General features: G+C 35.2%; 1 protein-coding gene across 2 annotated transcripts in view; it reads left to right on the top strand.

The window, feature by feature from the left end:
• Positions 1-18,050, top strand: part of LOC128645393 (prolyl endopeptidase FAP-like) — a 328,887-nt gene that overhangs the window by 116,948 nt on the left and 193,889 nt on the right. For both annotated transcript variants that reach the window (XM_053698376.1, XM_053698375.1), the window contains exons 16-19: positions 653-777; positions 2,411-2,458; positions 3,933-4,031; positions 5,342-5,411. In XM_053698376.1, the coding sequence (XP_053554351.1) occupies positions 653-777; positions 2,411-2,458; positions 3,933-4,031; positions 5,342-5,411 (342 nt within the window). The remainder of the gene's footprint in view (positions 1-652; positions 778-2,410; positions 2,459-3,932; positions 4,032-5,341; positions 5,412-18,050) is intronic.

The raw sequence follows: 18,050 nt of genomic DNA, 5'->3' as shown, positions 1-18,050 counted from the left end.
CAGCGCAGCTCAATGCATTCCAACAATGAAAAAGATGATTTAATATTGTTGAAACGTGTTGTGCTGAGCTTAATAAACCTGTACTTCTTAATGGAGCTGTAATCTGATTTTAAAAGTGGCAATACACCTGCTCAAATTTGGATCGGATTCCGAGAGAGTATTTTCCTTTGGAATTCACATTGGGTTTGGTATACTATATCATTGTGGATATCCATAGTGTCACAAAGAAGCCACACACCTTAGCGGGAGCCCATGGTGTTATACAGAGGCTGTACACCAAACGTATCAGGCACGCAATTTAAAAACAACTTTTTTAATTTACTTCTATTATCTAATTTGCTTCATTCTCTTTGTAATCTCAGAAGTAGAAACGCACTACTGGGAGCTAGCTGCTCATTGGTGGCTGCACTTATATGCCTCTTGTCATTGGCTCACCCAATTTGTTCAGCTAGCTCCCAGCAGTGCATACCAAAATAATTAAGTAAATTTGATAATATTAAGTTGGAAAGTAGTTTAGAATTGCATGCTCCTTCTGAATTATGAAAGAAACATTTTGGGTTTCATGTCTTATTAATGTAGAGCTCACACTAGAATATACTGTTGCATTCTACTGTTTTGGAACATGCTGACCTGTTTCTATTTCTCATCCTAGAATTGGATTAAAGGGAAGTTTCAGAGAAAAACAATGCATTACGTGTAATATAAGGAAGGAGAGGTGCCAGTATTATGGTGCAAGATTCAGCTACAGTGCCAAGTATTATTCACTCTATTGTTATGGTATGTATGTATTCCAGGCAAGAATGGGAAATGTTCAGTGTAGACAGCAATAGCATTTATTGAACTCTTGAATAATTGTGTTAATTTAATTGCACAAAAAATCCAGTGTCCTGGTGGAATGTTAAAGGTATTTAACAGAAATTAAACACTGCGGTACAAAGATCTGCATATCAATATTTTCAGGTTATTCAAATCCATGGCAATCCAGGATACACCCTTACAAATTAAACTTCGATTAGAGGCTAGATTTAAATAACCAATCACTGTGTAGGATCAGGTAACTGCAGCCTACTTCAAGGGACATTTTAGACAGAAGATTAAATGTTTGGGTTTTTTGTTAGAGCATTTTATTTTTAAACACATTCCCTTCTTTTAGTATGTTTTAGTCACATAGTCAACGTCCTGTACCTCTCCACGTCTTTGCCACTGCAAAAAATAATAATACACCTAGTTGTTATATCATAAACTTCTTAATTGCCACATCCACATTTGCACTTTCAAATGATTTTAAACTTTTCATAGTCCTTTGAGTTTAACTAGTCTGCCCGAAGTGAGTTTTTTGTGGAATATTGTCTTTCTTTATTCCTTTAAGCAAGTCACTTGATTTTCCGATAAAGCCAATGTTACCTGATTTTGGGTCGCAAAATCTTAACATACAACAAACTTGCTTTTTGAGAAAAATCTGAGATATTTCTTCATGTTAACAGTTTTAGACAACTCATGTTAAATTGGTATAAAGTCAAATGCTAACTTAGGCCTAGTTTCCATTTATGTTGTAAACTGGTGGTAACATAAAATCTCTACATAGACTTTAATGAAGAAAATTCTTTTTATCACCAGTTTACACAGTTTATAACAGAAATGGAAAATAGGCCCTAGTCTCTAGTGTTTGTGTCTAATATAACAGATTTTAGTGTTTTTTTTAGGTTTTAAAATTGTCCCTTGTTCCTTTTCAGGTATTCAAGGGGGCTAATAAGATTCAGTATATGACAGAATTCACTTATGAATATTTTTTACAGTAAATTATATGAAGTTCTTAACTGTATTAATATGTCTGTTGAATCTGCTTATAGGGTCAGTTCTCTTAGGTCAATCACAAACGGTAGTTATTTTTACATATATTTCTGCACTGTATATATATCAGCCATTATAAGCCCATCAGGGAGTCTTTAGTTTTGTTTATCTAATCTCCAGCTGCTCAGTTTTCAGAGTTAATTCATTATTTTTTTTAGTTTAATGTCTGTTTAACATAGTTTGGTTAACAATTAGAATGTTCCAAATATGCCCAAACTATTTATCCCTAAAGATTACATAAAATATTAGAAATTTTTATAAGATGAGCAACAAATCTATATATGTTATAATTTGTATCTAAAAAGCACCAAGTGAATTTAAAAACTAGACTAGAGATATTTGATATGTTACCATACAATTATGTGACATGGTTTTTATTATTATCCTTAGCATGTGCTGCTTTTAGCATGGAATCTATCCCACATGCACAAGTTTCACACGCCCTGGCTGATGAGCCAGATAACATTAAAAACAAAACACACACAAACTGTTAGATATGTTTTGTCTTAAAAGGAAAACTGTATAAATCATATCAAAATGAATGTATCTTGTATTCCAGGTCCAGGTCTACCTATCATCACACTGCATGAAGGAGGCACTAATAAAGGTAAGATCATTGTATTCAATGAGATCAAATGGAAGTAACCTCTAGCTTGATTTTGTTGTGTTGTTAAAATCAGGGCTCACAGGGCAGATACAACATTGCAGGTGGCCAAACAAATGTTAGAACTGGATAAGTGTAAAAATAAATAACATTTTCTAAAATTCTATTCAGACTAACATTTGATAGTTGCGTTTCTAATTGTTATTTTTAGCCAATCTAAGCAAGTTTGGACAGCAGTAGGAGCATACGTAGTTTGTCAAAATTATTTCTCTGTGAGATCAGAATTTTGTATATTTTAAAAATATTATCTAATATTTTATTTATGTAAAGATATTTTATTCAAAAAAAGGAACCAACAATAGTGCATTTTATATTCTGAATATTTTATTGATCCACATAGGCATACAATTCTACATTTTGCTGGTTTGGGAAGGTAAACTGAGGCAAAATGTGAACCATAAAGTGTTTGTGTAAAATAATTAAGAATGAATAACTTTTATTTTGATATTTACTGTGAATACTATAGAAAATTAAAGGGATAGGAAAGTCAAAATTAAACTTGCATGATTCAGATAGAGCATGTCATTTTAAGACACTTTTAAATTCACTTCTATTTTCAAATGTGCTTTGTTCTCTTAGTATCTCTTGTTAAAAAATGAATACACACATATCATACACTAGTGGGAGCTGCTGCTAATTGGTGCCTGCACACATTGTCTCTTGTGATTGGCTAAATAGATATTTTCAGCTTCTTGTCAGTAGTGCAATGCTGTCCCTTCAGCAATAGATAACAAGAGAATGAATAAAATGTGATAGAATTAAATTGGAATGCTATTTAAAATTGTATGTTCTATCTGAGTCATAAAATAAAATTTGGGGGGTTACTATCCCTTTATGCCCAAAAATAGACTTTTTTTTTAAGTTCTGGGATTTCCCCCCCCCCTTATTTTGGCAATTCAATGCTTGATCTGCTGGAATTGATGGCTAAATGAATGTAAACAACTTAAAACAGCTTAAGTGCAGGGGTGTTGATTACTCAGTCACAGAGGGTTGCTTTGTGGCCCTTGATTGGCTGACCTTGATGTATCCTTTTCTGAAGGTGTCATGACCTGTTTGCATAAGTTGGCCAAGAGTTTAAAACTGAGATGAAATAGAGAAGTATTTTGCTTGTTTATTAGTAGTATTACAACATTATGCATGTACTGATCCTTATTTTCTCTGCTTACCTAATAAAAGATGGAAAAAATAACTTTAAATTAATAATTAAAAAGGGAGGAAGATGGTCAGCCAATCAGTTTACATTTTATCAGACAATGAGACATTTTGTTATGAAATGAGGTATGGATTTGCAGCATGAAGTATTTTTTAAAGAAAATTTTTGTTCATCTCCTCTAAGCTTAGTTGAAGCTACATGGAAAATTGTTACACTCAAGTTATATCACATAAATTATCCCATTTGTTTTTCTTAATGGAACAGAGCTTCAGATATTGGAAGGAAACTACAAACTGGAGGCAAATTTGCATACAATCCAGATGCCAAATGAAAAAATTGGAAAAATTGTACACAACGGAATAAGTATGATCCATATCATCAGAATATTAATGTATTGTTGTTCTAAGGCATGCAATTTTTAGCCACCTTCATCCTTAAACATAATTATGAGTTTATAATTTCTTGCAAATAAATGGAATAGAATGCTATTTATGTTTATTAATTTTTTATGCATTTATATAGTTTTTTTTATTTGTATGAGACATTACATGAGTAAAGTCTAAATATTATCACTATATGAAGTTACCGATGCTAAATGGCAAAGTGCCAGATTACGAGCGGCGCGCTAACATTTGCGCAATTGATAAAGGGTTTATAGCTGGTGTTTGTGCTTGTCGGGTTTACCGCTAGTATTATGAATTAAAAGTAAATGTGATTGCTTGAGCGCAATCGCAAATTTATGCTTGAATGATAACCGCGTCCTCGGAGCTCTGGTTAACTTTAGCACACAAAAAGTGTCACAAAACACATATAAAATACATTACAAAGTACACTTTTACAGCGTAAATAAAAATAGAAAAAGTTACCACCATATTAGCACACACTTAGAAATAAATACCTGTAACCTAATGTGAAGGCCATAGTAAAAACTTAACATTTATTCTAATTTTTAAATGGCATCCACAAGAATGCCCAGTACATCACTTAAAATGCAAACAAGTAGCACTACTAGAGTCTATGGGAATAGATACTCTGACAATGTAACACAATTAAGTAACAAATAGTGGTTCAATATTAATAATATAATAAGTGATGCTAAATCTGAGCATTTAACAAACACTATGATTTACCATCACTCGCCTTGCTTTGTTAAGAGGGTGCTGGTGACAAGCTCCAATCTTTTTATTAAAAACACAGGTATAATGATCAACTAGAATGATCATAAGCAAATCCACCAAATAATATTAATAATAATAGTAGAAAAGTTACATGCCTTTCAAATGTATGTTCTTTACAAATTATTTAACAAATTATCTGGCCTAGTTTTCCTTTACCTAAATATTCGCATGCCTCTGTAGTCTTATAGATTAAATCCTTAGTAAATCTGAAAGTAATTTTAAACAAACAACAGTTAATTTTCATATAAACACATAAATACATATGTACACATATATGGACATATATAGAAGTGCATTGGAGCCCTTTGCAGTTAAATAGATGAATTTTCAGTCCACCATGAACTTAAATATTATGAAAAGGAATTATCAATAGAGACAAACTCATTTAACAATTAATTTGCAAGTTGATGAATGTAACTTAGTGTATGCATAGTTCAAATAAGCACCGAATTATTTACATCTTTTATTTTAACAAATAATTTCATTATGTTTTAGATTTTTGGTACAAGATGACTTTACCTCCACATTTTGATGAAAGGAAGAAGTATCCCCTCCTTCTTTATGTGTATGTACATTCCTGATTGACATGAATGTTAACAATAATAAGAATTGTGCCTGGGCTATTAAAGGGACTTTCATTTTTGTAATACAACAACACTAAGCAGTGGATTGTAATTGATAAAAACTTTTGCAATATGTATTATTCATCATTTTAAAACTATTTTCCCTTTTATTTCATTTTTTTTAACTTAATTTGTGCAATGTTCATTACTTCCTGTCACAGTTCCACAAGGGGGCTGGGATCTCTACAGGAAGGCATATCACGCTTGATCTGTAGAGTAACATGAGCTGATTTACTATTCAGTCAAAGCTAGAGAGACAGGAAATTAGGGTTTGCCCTTGCTCAGAAGAGGCAGAATGTAACTTAAGTTATCAAAATATCTGCTCAATTATCTAACTGCAGGCAGTGGAAACACTGACAATTTCTAAGGGGACGATTAATCAAACTCCTCATGGAGCTTGATGCCCCTTGAAGGCTCGCTGGAAAAAGAAGTTATGAAGCAGCAGTCTAATTACCGCTGCTCCATAACTTGTCCGCCTGCTCTGAGCCTATTTTTTATTGTCAGATTTGTGACAATAAAATCAGTTGAGCTGTTTCAATCGCCCAGTAAACAAGAATTCTTAGATATGTGGTACCCATTCTCCGCTAGTTGCAATTTGAATTTAAACAGTTGTTTGCATTACTTTTTTTTCTGTGAAAAACAATAGCGTATTTAATACTACATTTACGAATAAAGAACATTTTTAGTACACTATTTCTTTAAGCATTGATCAAAGTAAATTGTAATATAGAGTGTGCTATGTCAGAGAAAATGCAGTTGCTAGGAAAAAAAAATCCTAGGGAAATAGAAGAAATGTTTAATGCTATATCTTTAGATAGGGTATATTAATAGTTCTTGGTAACTGATCTACACCATAATAAGAGTATTCAATAGTTATGTGCAAGAAAAAAGGGGTGTAATGCAGCTATTTGCTCATGTTACAAATTGAAAGTAAATGCGAACGTGTGAGCACAATCGCAATTTTTAGAATGATCACTGCGTCTTTAAAGCTCTGGTTAACTATTTGGCAAAAAAAAAAGTGTCACTAAACACATCAAAAATACATTACAAAGTACAGTTACACTCATAGAATATATATATATATATATAGATATATATATATATATATATGTTTGTGTACATATGTATTTATGTATTTATATGTGTATTTATGTATTTGAAGACATATAAACATATATAAACACATAAATTCATATACACGCACACACACATAATGTCATAGCCAAAAATATTGGCACCCCTGCATTACTGTCAGATAATGCACCGCTTCGACCAGAAAATTGTTTACAATTACAAATGTTTAGGCATTCTCATGTTTCTTTCTTTCTTTTGTATTTGTATGACACAAAAAAGTGGAGAGAAAAAAAAGCCAAATCTGACACATTCCACGCAAAACTCCAGAAATGAACTGGACGAAATTATTGGCACCTTCTCAAAATTGTAAGAAATAATTGCATTCCAAGTTTGTGATGCTCCTGTAATTTGTAATTAAACTCACCTGTATTAATTAACAGGTGCTGACAATATAGAAATCACACTGGTAACCAGTTAAAATGGGATACTATTGACTCAACCTTTCTGTTGTGTGTCTCTGTGTGCCACGCTGAGCATGGAGAAGAGAAAGAGCAGCAAAGAATTGTCTGAGGATTTGAGAACAAAAATTGTGGAAACGCATGGACAATCTAAAGGTTACAAGTCCATCTCCAGAGATCTTAATATTCCTGTGTCCACTGTGCGCAACCTTTTCAAGAAGTTTACAGCCTATGGCACTGTAGCTAATCTCCCTGGACGTGGACAAAAGAGAAATAATGATCAAAGATTACAACAAAGGATTGTTAGAATGGTGGATAAAGAACCTCGATCAACTTCCAGACAAATTCAAGCTGACCTTCAGCTTGCACTTTAAGTTGCAATCTGAATGAAAAGGGACGCTATTGTAGGAGACCCAGGAGGACTTCACTGCTGACACAGAAACATAAGAAAGCAAGATTGGAGTTTGTCAAAGCTTACCTGAGAAAGCCAAATTCCTTTTGGGATATTGCGCTGTGGCTGTGGACAGACAAAATTACAACTTTTTGATAAAGCCCATCATTCTACTGTTTTCAGAAAAAGAAATGAGGCTTTTAAAGAAAAGAATACAGTCCCTACAGTCAAACGTGGTGGAGGTTCACTGATGTTTTGGGGTTGCTTTGCTGCTTCAGGCACTGGATGTCTTGACTGTGTGCATGGCATTATGAAATCTGAAGACTACCAAATGATTTTGTGGTGCAATGTAGGGCCCAGTGTCAGAAAGTTGGGTCTCCGTCAGAGGTCATGGGTCTTATAGCAGGACAATGAATCAAAGCACACGTCAAAAAGCAGCCAGAAATGGTTTACGACAAAGTGCTGGAGAGTACTGAACTGGCCAGCAATGAGTCCAGATCTCAATCCCATAGAGCACCTGTGGAGAGAGATCTCAAAACAGCAGTTAGGAAAAGGAACTCTTCCAATCTGAGAGACCTGGAGCAGTTTGGCGTAAGAAGAGTGGTCCAAAATTACAGTAGAGAGGTGTAAGGAACTCATTGATGGTTACAGGAAGTGATTGATTTCAGTTATTTTACAAACAAAATAAACAAACATAAGAATGCCTAAACATTTGTAATTGCAACAATTTTCTGGGTGATGTGGTGCATTATTTGACAGAAATGCAGGGGTGCCAATATTTTTGGCCATGACTGTCTATATATATATATATATATATATATATATATATATATATATATATATATATATATATATATACATATATATATATACATATATATATATATATATATACTGTATATATATATTACAAGAGAAGCACTGTTTCATATCCCTTTAATGGTTTAGAATGTTTAAAAGGCTTTCCAAGTTATGCGCTTTGATTTTTAGAAACGTTTATGCTAGGATTTTTCTACAAAATGTACCAATAAAGTCTATGAAGGTTTTTGTAGATAAGTTATTAGATAAGATTTACTTAATGATTGTGATCGACCGCTATATGTTTCTTTACAAAAGTGCTGAATTTTAACTCAAACCATGTAAATGCATCTGTAAGTATTGTATGTTTATGGGAGAGAAAATGCCCTTTTATTATGCAGCAATTTAACATAGAGAAAGATCATCTAAACTGTAGTTTTATATATTTGATAGATTGTATAGGGGGTGCCCTTGTGTCACCAACAGTATTGAATACCTCTAAGTATGGGTATTCTGATATATATCAGTGGACTATTAAAGTTGTAATCTGTGATCATTAGTGTGTGGTACACACATACAATAATAGACAGAAAAAATAATCAAATCACACAATATAAAATATAAGATGAGTTAATAAATCATATATTATACACATATATGAAAAATAATTATTAATAATAAATGCTTGTGCGTGAGCTTGCTATGGGACAGTATCTTCAAATTGTGGAGAAATATAATATTTGGGCTGGTCGAGGCAGCTGACTGTTAGGGATCACGGCCAAGATCCAAAATCAGTATTCTGCAAACAACACAAAAAGACAGAAGCGCCACATGGCCCAATATTGTATGGAACAGAATTTTTGATAGATGTTAATGATTACACTCACATATGGTTAGACACCCCCAGTGGTGTGGACGAAGCAGTCTGGGATCAATATCAGTCACCCAGAAGACTGGACTAAAAAATGTATCCGGATCTCTGCAGAGGATTATATAAAGGCTATATGGCCTAGTATTGTTGAGACAAGCAGTGGGAGGTAAAGGAATAAATATACACTCACTTTTGGTAGAGCACCTCCCTTAGTGGTATAGAGGCAAGCTGGGGTCAATATAGTCACCCAGTAGACTTATCCCACGGGGTCAGGAACTTCCAGTGTTAAGTCTCAGGTTGATGGTGTTTAAAACAAAAACACACAGAGTATGGCAGAAAGTGGTAAGTTTAAATAAAATTTACTTTATTAAAATAAGTATAAATCAATTGCAACGCTTTTCTCAGCCCACTCCTCTGCAGAGATCCGGATACATTCTTTAGTCCAGTCTTCTGGGTGACTGATATTGATCCCAGACTGCTTCGTCCACACCACTAGGGGTGTCTAACCATATGTGAGTGTAATCATTAACATCTATCAAAAATTCTGTTTCATACAATATTGTGCCATGTGGCGCTTCTGTCTTTTTGTGTTGTTTGCAGAATGTAGTTTTATATATGTTTATGCTGCTTCCTCTGCCTGCAGTCTGCTACCTGTCCTCGCTAAGGCTGGTATAGGGCGTAATTGTGGCAAGCCTGATTTGCCTCATTTATCAAAGCCTACAGACCGGCAAAAGTTGAAATCTGTGACGTAACATACGATCCACTGGGCTCAATCCGACACAGATCGATGCTTACGTCATTACAGATGTTCAGAATACAAATTCGGCACAATCTGACTACTTTTGCTAGTTATCAAACCTCTAACAGGTACGCTCGCCACTATTCCGGCCCAGCGTACCTGTTTTTCAATCTGCCACCCTGGAGGCCGCGGATGCCATAGGAATCAATGGGCAGTGAAAGCTTATGTTCGATACTGCCCGATATCCCATTGATTTCTATGGTAGATTAAAAGTTATGTTTACACCTAACACCCTAACATAAGCCCCGAGTCTAAATACCCCTAATCTGCCGCCCCCGACATTGCAACCACCTACATAATGTTATTAACCCCTATCCCGCTGCTCCAGGACCCCGCCGCAACTAAATAAATGTATTAACCCCTATCCCGCCGCTCCCGGACCCCGCCGCAACTAAATAAATGTATTAACCCCTAAACCTATGGCCTCCCACATCACCTAACAACCCGCTAACTTTATTTTAAATATTAACTCATCCCTATCTTATAATAAATTTAAACTTACCTTTAGAATTACATTAAACTATATTAAACTATTAATTAACCAACCCTAACTATTATCCTACAATTACATTAAACTATATTAATCTATTAATTAACCTACCCTATTATACTAAAATTACATTAAACTATATTAAGCTATTAATTAACCTACCCTAACTATTATCCTACAATTACATTAAACTATATTAAACTATTAATTAACCTACCCTATTATACTACAATTACATTAAACTATATTAAACTAATAATTAATCTACCATAACTATTATACTAAAATTACATTAAACTATATTACATATTTAAACACCTAAACCTACTCAAATTATTTAAATCTACAATAAAGAATTACTAATTTACAAAAAACTAACAACCTACATAAACTACCAATGGCCCTTAAAAGGGGCTTTTTGCGGGGCATTGCCCCAAATAAATCAGTTCTTTTACCTGTAAAAAAAAATACAAACACCCCCCAACAGTAAAACCCACCACCCACACAACCAAACCCCAGAAATAAAAATCTAAAAAAACCTAAGCTCCCCATTGCCCTGAAAAGGGCATTTGGATGGGTATTGCCCTTAAAAGGGCATTTAGCTCTTTTTCGGTGCCCAAACCCCTAATCTAAAATTAAAACCCACCCAATAAACCCTTAAAAAAACCTAACACTAACCCCAGAAGATCCACTCACAGTTTTTGAAGACCGAACATCCATCCTCAACGAAGCGGCAGAAGTCCTCAGCGAAGCCGGCAGAAGTCTTCATCCAAGCGGGCCCAAATCTTCATCCAACCGGGCAGAAGTCTTCATCCAGACTGCATCCAAATCATCCAATATGATTGAACTTGCATTCTATTGGCTGATTGGAATAGCCAATTGAATGCGAGCTCAATCCTATTGGCTGATTGGATCATCCAATAGGATGAAAGCTCAATCCTATTGGCTGATTGCAACAGCCAATAGGATTTTTTCAACCTTAATTCCTATTGGCTGATAGAATTCTATCAGCCAATTGGAATTCAAGGGACGCCATCTTGGATGACGTCATTTAAGGGGAAAACTCATTGTAAAGAAGATGTCGAAAGAAGAGGATGCTCCGCGCCAGATGTCTTGAAGATGGAGTTGCTCCGCGTCAGATGGATGAAGATAGAAGATGCCGTCTGGATGAAGACTTTTGCCCGGTTGGATGAAGACTTCTGCCTGGTTGGATGAAGACTTCGGCCCGCTTGGATGAAGACTTCTGCCGCTTCGTTGAGGATGGATGTCGGGTCTTCAAAAACTGTAAGTGGATCTTCAGGTGTTAGTGTTAGGTTTTTTAAGGGTTTATTGGGTGGGTTTTAATTTTAGATTAGGGTTTGGGCAAGGAAAAAGAGCTAAATGCCTTTTTAAGGGCAATGCCCATTCAAATGCCCTTTTCAGGGCAATGGGGAGCTTAGGTTTTTTAGATAGGTTTTTATTTGGGGGGTTTGGTTGTGTGGGTGGTGGGTTTTACTGTTGGGGGTGTTTATATTTTTAACTACAGGTAAAAGAGCTGATTTCTTTGGGCAATGCCCCGCAAAAGGCCCTTTTAAGGGCCATTGATAGTTTATTGTAGGCTAGGGTTTTTTATTTTTATTTTGGGGGGCTTTTTTATTTTCATAGGGCTCTTAGATTAGGTGTAATTAGTTTAAATATTTGATAGTTTATTTTGTATTTTGTGTAACTTAGTGTTTTTTATTTTTTGTAACTTAGTTGTTAGATTTTTTTTACTTAGTAATTCTTTATTGTAGATTTAAATAATTTGATTAGGGTTAGGTGTTTAAATATGTCATATAGTTTAATGTAATTTTAGTATAATAGTTAGGGTAGATTAATTATTAGTTTAACATAGTTTAATGTAATTGTAGGATAATAGTTAGGGTGGGTTAATTAATAGTTTAATATAGTTTATTGTAATTGTAGGATAATAGTTAGGGTAGGTTAATTAATAGTTTAATATAGTTTAATGTAATTCTAAAGGTAAGTTTAAATTTATTATAAGATAGGGATGAGTTGATATTTAATATAAAGTTAGCGGGTTGTTAGGTTTAGGGGTTAATAGCCTTATTTAGTTTATGGCGATGTGGGGGGCTGGCAGTTTAGGGGTTAATAAGTTTAGTAAGTGGTAATGATGTGGGAGGCCAGGGGTTTAGGGGTTAATACATTTATTTAGTTGTGGAGGGCTCTGGGAGCGGCGGTTTAGGATTTAATAACTTTATTTAGTTGAAGTGGGCTCGGGGAGCAGTGGTAAAAAGTGGATGTGTCAGGGAGCTCAGTAAAACAGTTTAAGCCTGCCCACTGTTCACACTCCTCACAAAGTGTGAAAAAGTTGAAAAGACTGAAAGGAAAGATTGTGGGTGGCGCCAGTGAAGGCTAACTGTGAGAGTAATTGATTTCTGGTGGGGAATATGTCTAAAAGTGTGAGTCACAATTTCCAAAAAATAAAAGTATATATATAAATCACAACTATACCTATTGTAAAAAGAGATTATTTATAATATTACCAAACTAATTCAGCTCTAAGGACAATAAAAAATAATCCTAAAAAACAAGTTATTTAAATAAATTGATAATATTTTATTTTAATACATAGACTAGTCAAAACATTAGGACATTTAGAGTAGAATTGCACCGGTGCCCCTAAAATAATTAGTATTAAAAAATCTAATAGAACAATGATTCCTAAAAAAAAATTCCTAAAACACAATATAATATACTTATTCCTAAAACACAATTTATTATACTTATAATATACTTCTTCCTAAAACACAATATATTATACTTATCAAACAATCTAAAATAAAGAACATAAGATGAGAGGTGATTCGTGTGATGCAGGTTAGTGGAAGTATAATACAGATACCAGCTCTCAAAGTCCCTTTTAGTAACCTTGCAGCGATAACATTAGTCAGATTCTGATTTACTCCTATTCCGGATAAGTGTAATAAAGTTGCAACTTAAGATATTTTTCCAATTTGTTACATCAAATTTGTTACATCAAATTAGCCCGGGCTGATCTTTTCAGTATTGATGCGTGTAAGATAAATCTAGTATGCTGAATCTGGGTCTCAGCGATATTGGCAAGCTTTTGTATTATCAGTTCTTACTCACCAAATATCCCCTCAGTGTAGCACAGTCTGGTTTCACTGTTGTATAACCGCCAGGCTATCTCACCAACAGTTGGACTTTCCTTCTTAATTTGCGACAAATACCGATCAGCAGTTTCTTCGCTTTAATACTTGAAAATCCTCAGAGGGTATAACGATCCGTTTGCAGAAGTGCGCGCACTTATTTTGAAATTGCCGCTCCTACCGTTCAACCAATCTGTCTTCCTTTTGTTTGCACAGATCCTGGCTTCTTGGTATACGGTTCTGGGAGCACAATGATGGTACATACAGGCTCTCAATCAGCCTCTCCTTGCTTTGCACAAAGCTCACAGGTGCTGGGAAATCAGTCAATCCACGCGTATCGGCTCTCATGGGGCCTTTGTCAAGATAACTGTTCCCATTGTTTCTCTCCTAATATATGTATGTTATACCTCTGTATAATGAGATACTGCTTATTACAGACCTGTATATAAAGCACAGACTGATTACATGTGAGACAGGTGTGTGTGCAGCAGAGAGTTAACCCTTACATCTGTCTGTCACACTGTATATATGTATGGTATACCTCTCTGTATAATAGGATAATAGTTAGGGTGGGTTAATTAATAGTTTAATATAGTTTATTGTAATTGTAGGATAATAGTTAGGGTAGGTTAATTAATAGTTTAATATAGTTTAATGTAATTCTAAAGGTAAGTTTAAATTTATTATAAGATAGGGATGAGTTGATATTTAATATAAAGTTAGCGGGTTGTTAGGTTTAGGGGTTAATAGCCTTATTTAGTTTATGGCGATGTGGGGGGCTGGCAGTTTAGGGGTTAATAAGTTTAGTAAGTGGTAATGATGTGGGAGGCCAGGGGTTTAGGGGTTAATACATTTATTTAGTTGTGGAGGGCTCTGGGAGCGGCGGTTTAGGATTTAATAACTTTATTTAGTTGAAGTGGGCTCGGGGAGCAGTGGGATAGGGGTTAATAACTTTATTAGAGGTACAGTGGGCTCCGGGAGTAGCGGGATGGGGGTCAATAACTTTATTAGAGTTGTGGTGGGCTCCGGGAGTGGCGGGATAGGGGTTAATAACTTTATTTATTTGCTGTGGGCTCCGGGAGCGGCGGGATAGAGGTTAAATATTTTAGTATAGTGGCGGTGTTTAGTGGCAGGGTATAAATAAAGCTGGGAAAAAGCCGAATAGCAGCGAGATCGATGACTGTTTAGTTAACAACAGTCCGCTGCTCATCGCTCCGTACTTGGTGCATGGCTTTTTGACAGCTTTTTTGATAAATAAGGAGAGCGCATTCAGGTCCGCGGCCGCGATGTTAAGCGAGCGTATTGGTGCCGCCGAATGCAAGAAAGTTGACAGCTTGATAACTAGGCCTCATTGTGTTGTCTCTGATGATTGGCTGAAGAGTCACCATAAGTATCACACTTATAAAGCTGTTTTTCCCTGTGAACCACTGCTGCAAGTTCAATTATTGAATATACAGTATAAATAAGATTTTAAAAATGCAGCTTGTATCATATGGCATATTACATTTATTGTGTTTGTCACTATTTCTTAACAAGATGCATAGAAAATGACTTTAGTCAAACTACAGATATCTCAGCTGAGCAATCTCACAGTAGCAGCTCAAAGGACGAACAAACTTTATTGTATTTAGCCTAATATGAGGTCCTGTACTAAAAGGAAATGATAAAAGTATCCTAGATAAACTGGATAACTATAACATGTATTGTAAAGAACAGAATGAAAGTGATGTAACTGGCAAAGAGGCAAATATTCAATAAGAGAGTAATTGGTTTCATAGAAAGATTCATGGACAAGATTCTACACAGAAGATTAAATAGTCAGCATTTAAAAACTAACGGCTAGATTACGAGTTGTGCGTTAGCCTTAAAAAGCAGCGTTAAGAGGTCCAAACGCTGCTTTTTAACACCCGCTGGTATTACGAGTCTTGAAGGTACAGGTGTACCGCTCACTTTGTTGGCCAGACTCAGAAATACCGCAAATCCACTTACGTCAATTGCGTATCCTATATTTTCAATGGGACTTGCATAGCGCCGGTATTACGAGTCTGACCAAAAGAGAGCGGTAGACCCTCTCCTGTCAAGCCTGGTACCGCATTTAAAAGTCAGTAGTTAAGAGTTTTACACTACAACGTCGTAGCATAAAACTCTTAACTAAAGTGCTAAAAAGTAAACTAACACCCATAAACTACCTATTAACCCCTAAACCGAGGCCCTCCCACATCGCAAACACTAAAATAAATATTTTAACCCTTAATCTGCCGAGCCGGACATCGCCGCCACTATAATAAATATATTAACACCTAAACTGCCACACTCCTGCATCGCAAACACTATTTAATATTATTAACCCTTAATCTGCCGGCCCTAACATCGCCGCCACCTACCTACATTTATGAATCCCTAATCTGCCGCCCCCAATGTCGCCGCCACTATAATAAAGTTATTAACCCCTAAACCTAAGTCTAACCCTAACACCCCCTAGCTTAAATATAATTTAAATAAATCCAAATAAAATTACTACAATTAACTAAATTATTCCTATTTAAAACTAAATACTTACCTATAAAATAAACCCTAAGCTAGCTACACTATAACTAATAGTTACATTGTAGCTAGCTTAGGGTTTATTTTTATTTTACAGGCAACTTTGTATTTATTTTAACTAGGTAGAATAGTTATTAAATAGTTATTAACTATTTAATAACTACCTATTTAAAATAAAGACAAATTTACCTGTAAAATAAAACCTAACCTAAGTTACAATTACACCTAACACTACACTATAATTAAATTAATTACCTAAATTAAATACAATTAATTACTATTAAATAAAATTATCTAAAGTACAAACCCCCCCCCACTAAATTACAGAAAATAATAAAGAAATTACAAGATTTTTAAACTAATTACACCTAATGTAATCCCCCTAACAAAATAAAAAAGCCCCCCCAAAATAAAAAAGCCCTACCCTACACTAAATTACAAATAGCCCTTAAAAGGGACTTTTGCGGGGCATTGGCCCAAAGTAATCAGTTCTTTTACCTGAAAAAAAAATTACAATTCCCCCCCAACATTAAAACCCACCACCCACACAATCAACCCTACTCTAAAACCCACCCAATCCCCCCTTAAAAAAACCTAACACTAACCCCCTGAAGATCACCTTACCGGGAGACATCTTCACCCAACCGGGCCGAAGTCCTCAACGAAGCTGGGAAAAGATCCAAGCCGGGCGAAGTGATCCTCCAGACAGGCAGAAGTCTTCATCCAGATGGCATCTTCTATCTTCATCCATCCGGCGCGGAGCGGGTCCATCTTCAAGACATCCGACGCGGAGCTTCCTCTTCAAACAACGGCTAAACACAGAATGAAGGTTCCTTTAAATGACGTCATCCAAGATGGCGTCCCTTCAATTCCGATTGGCTGATAGAATTCTATCAGCCAATCGGAATTAAGGTAGAAAAAATCCTATTGGCTTATGCAATCAGCCAATAGAATTGAACTGGCATTCTATTGGCTGTTCTATTGGCTGTTCCAATCAGCCAATAGAATGCCAGTTCAATCCTAGATTTTTTCTACCTTAATTCCGATTGGCTGATAGAATTCTATCAGCCAATCGGAATTGAAGGGACGCCATCTTGGATGACGTCATTTAAAGGAACCTTCATTCTGTGTTTAGCCGTCGTTTGAAGAGGATGCTCCGCGTCAGATGTCTTGAAGATGGACCCGCTCCGCGCCAGATGGATGAAGATAGAAGATGCCATCTGGATGAAGACTTCTGCCCATCTGGAGGACCACTTCTGCCCGTCTGGAGGACCACTTCTCCCGGCTTCGTTGAGGACTTCGGCCCAGTTGGGTGAAGACATCTCCTGGTAAGGTGATCTTCAGGGGGTTAGTGTTAGGTTTTTTTAAGGGGGGATTGGGTGGGTTTTAGAGTAGGGTTGGTTGTGTGGGTGGTGGGTTTTAATGTTGGGGGGGATTGTAATTTTTTTAAGGTAAAAGAACTGATTACTTATTTTTGATAATTTTGTTTTTTATTTTTTGTAATTTAGTGTTTTTTTTGTTATGTAAAAATCTTGTAATTTCTTTATTATTTTCTGTAATTTAGTGGGGGGGTTTTGTACTTTAGATAATTTTATTTAATTGTAATTAATTGTATTTAATTTCGGTAATTAATTTAATTATAGTGTAGTGTTAGGTGTAATTGTAACTTAGGTTAGGTTTTATTTTACAGGTAAATTTGACTTTATTTTAACTAGGTAGTTATTAAATAGTTAATAACTATTTAATAACTATTGTACCTAGTTAAAATAAATACAAAGTTGCCTGTAAAATAAAAATAAACCCTAAGCTAGCTACAATGTAACTATTAGTTATATTGTAGCTATTTTAGGGTTTATTTTATAGGTAAGTATTTAGTTTTAAATAGGAATTATTTAGTTAATTGTAGTAATTTTATTTAGATGTATTTAAATTATATTTAAGTTAGGGGGGGTTAGGGTTAGACTTAGGTTTAGGGGGTAATAACTTTATTGGGGGCGCCAGATT

Source organism: Bombina bombina, chromosome 1 (genome assembly GCF_027579735.1).
Source record: "Bombina bombina isolate aBomBom1 chromosome 1, aBomBom1.pri, whole genome shotgun sequence".
Taxonomy (NCBI): Eukaryota; Metazoa; Chordata; class Amphibia; order Anura; family Bombinatoridae; genus Bombina; species Bombina bombina.
The sequence above is the reverse complement of the archived record's forward strand: the minus strand, read 5'-3'. Positions and strand labels throughout refer to the sequence as shown.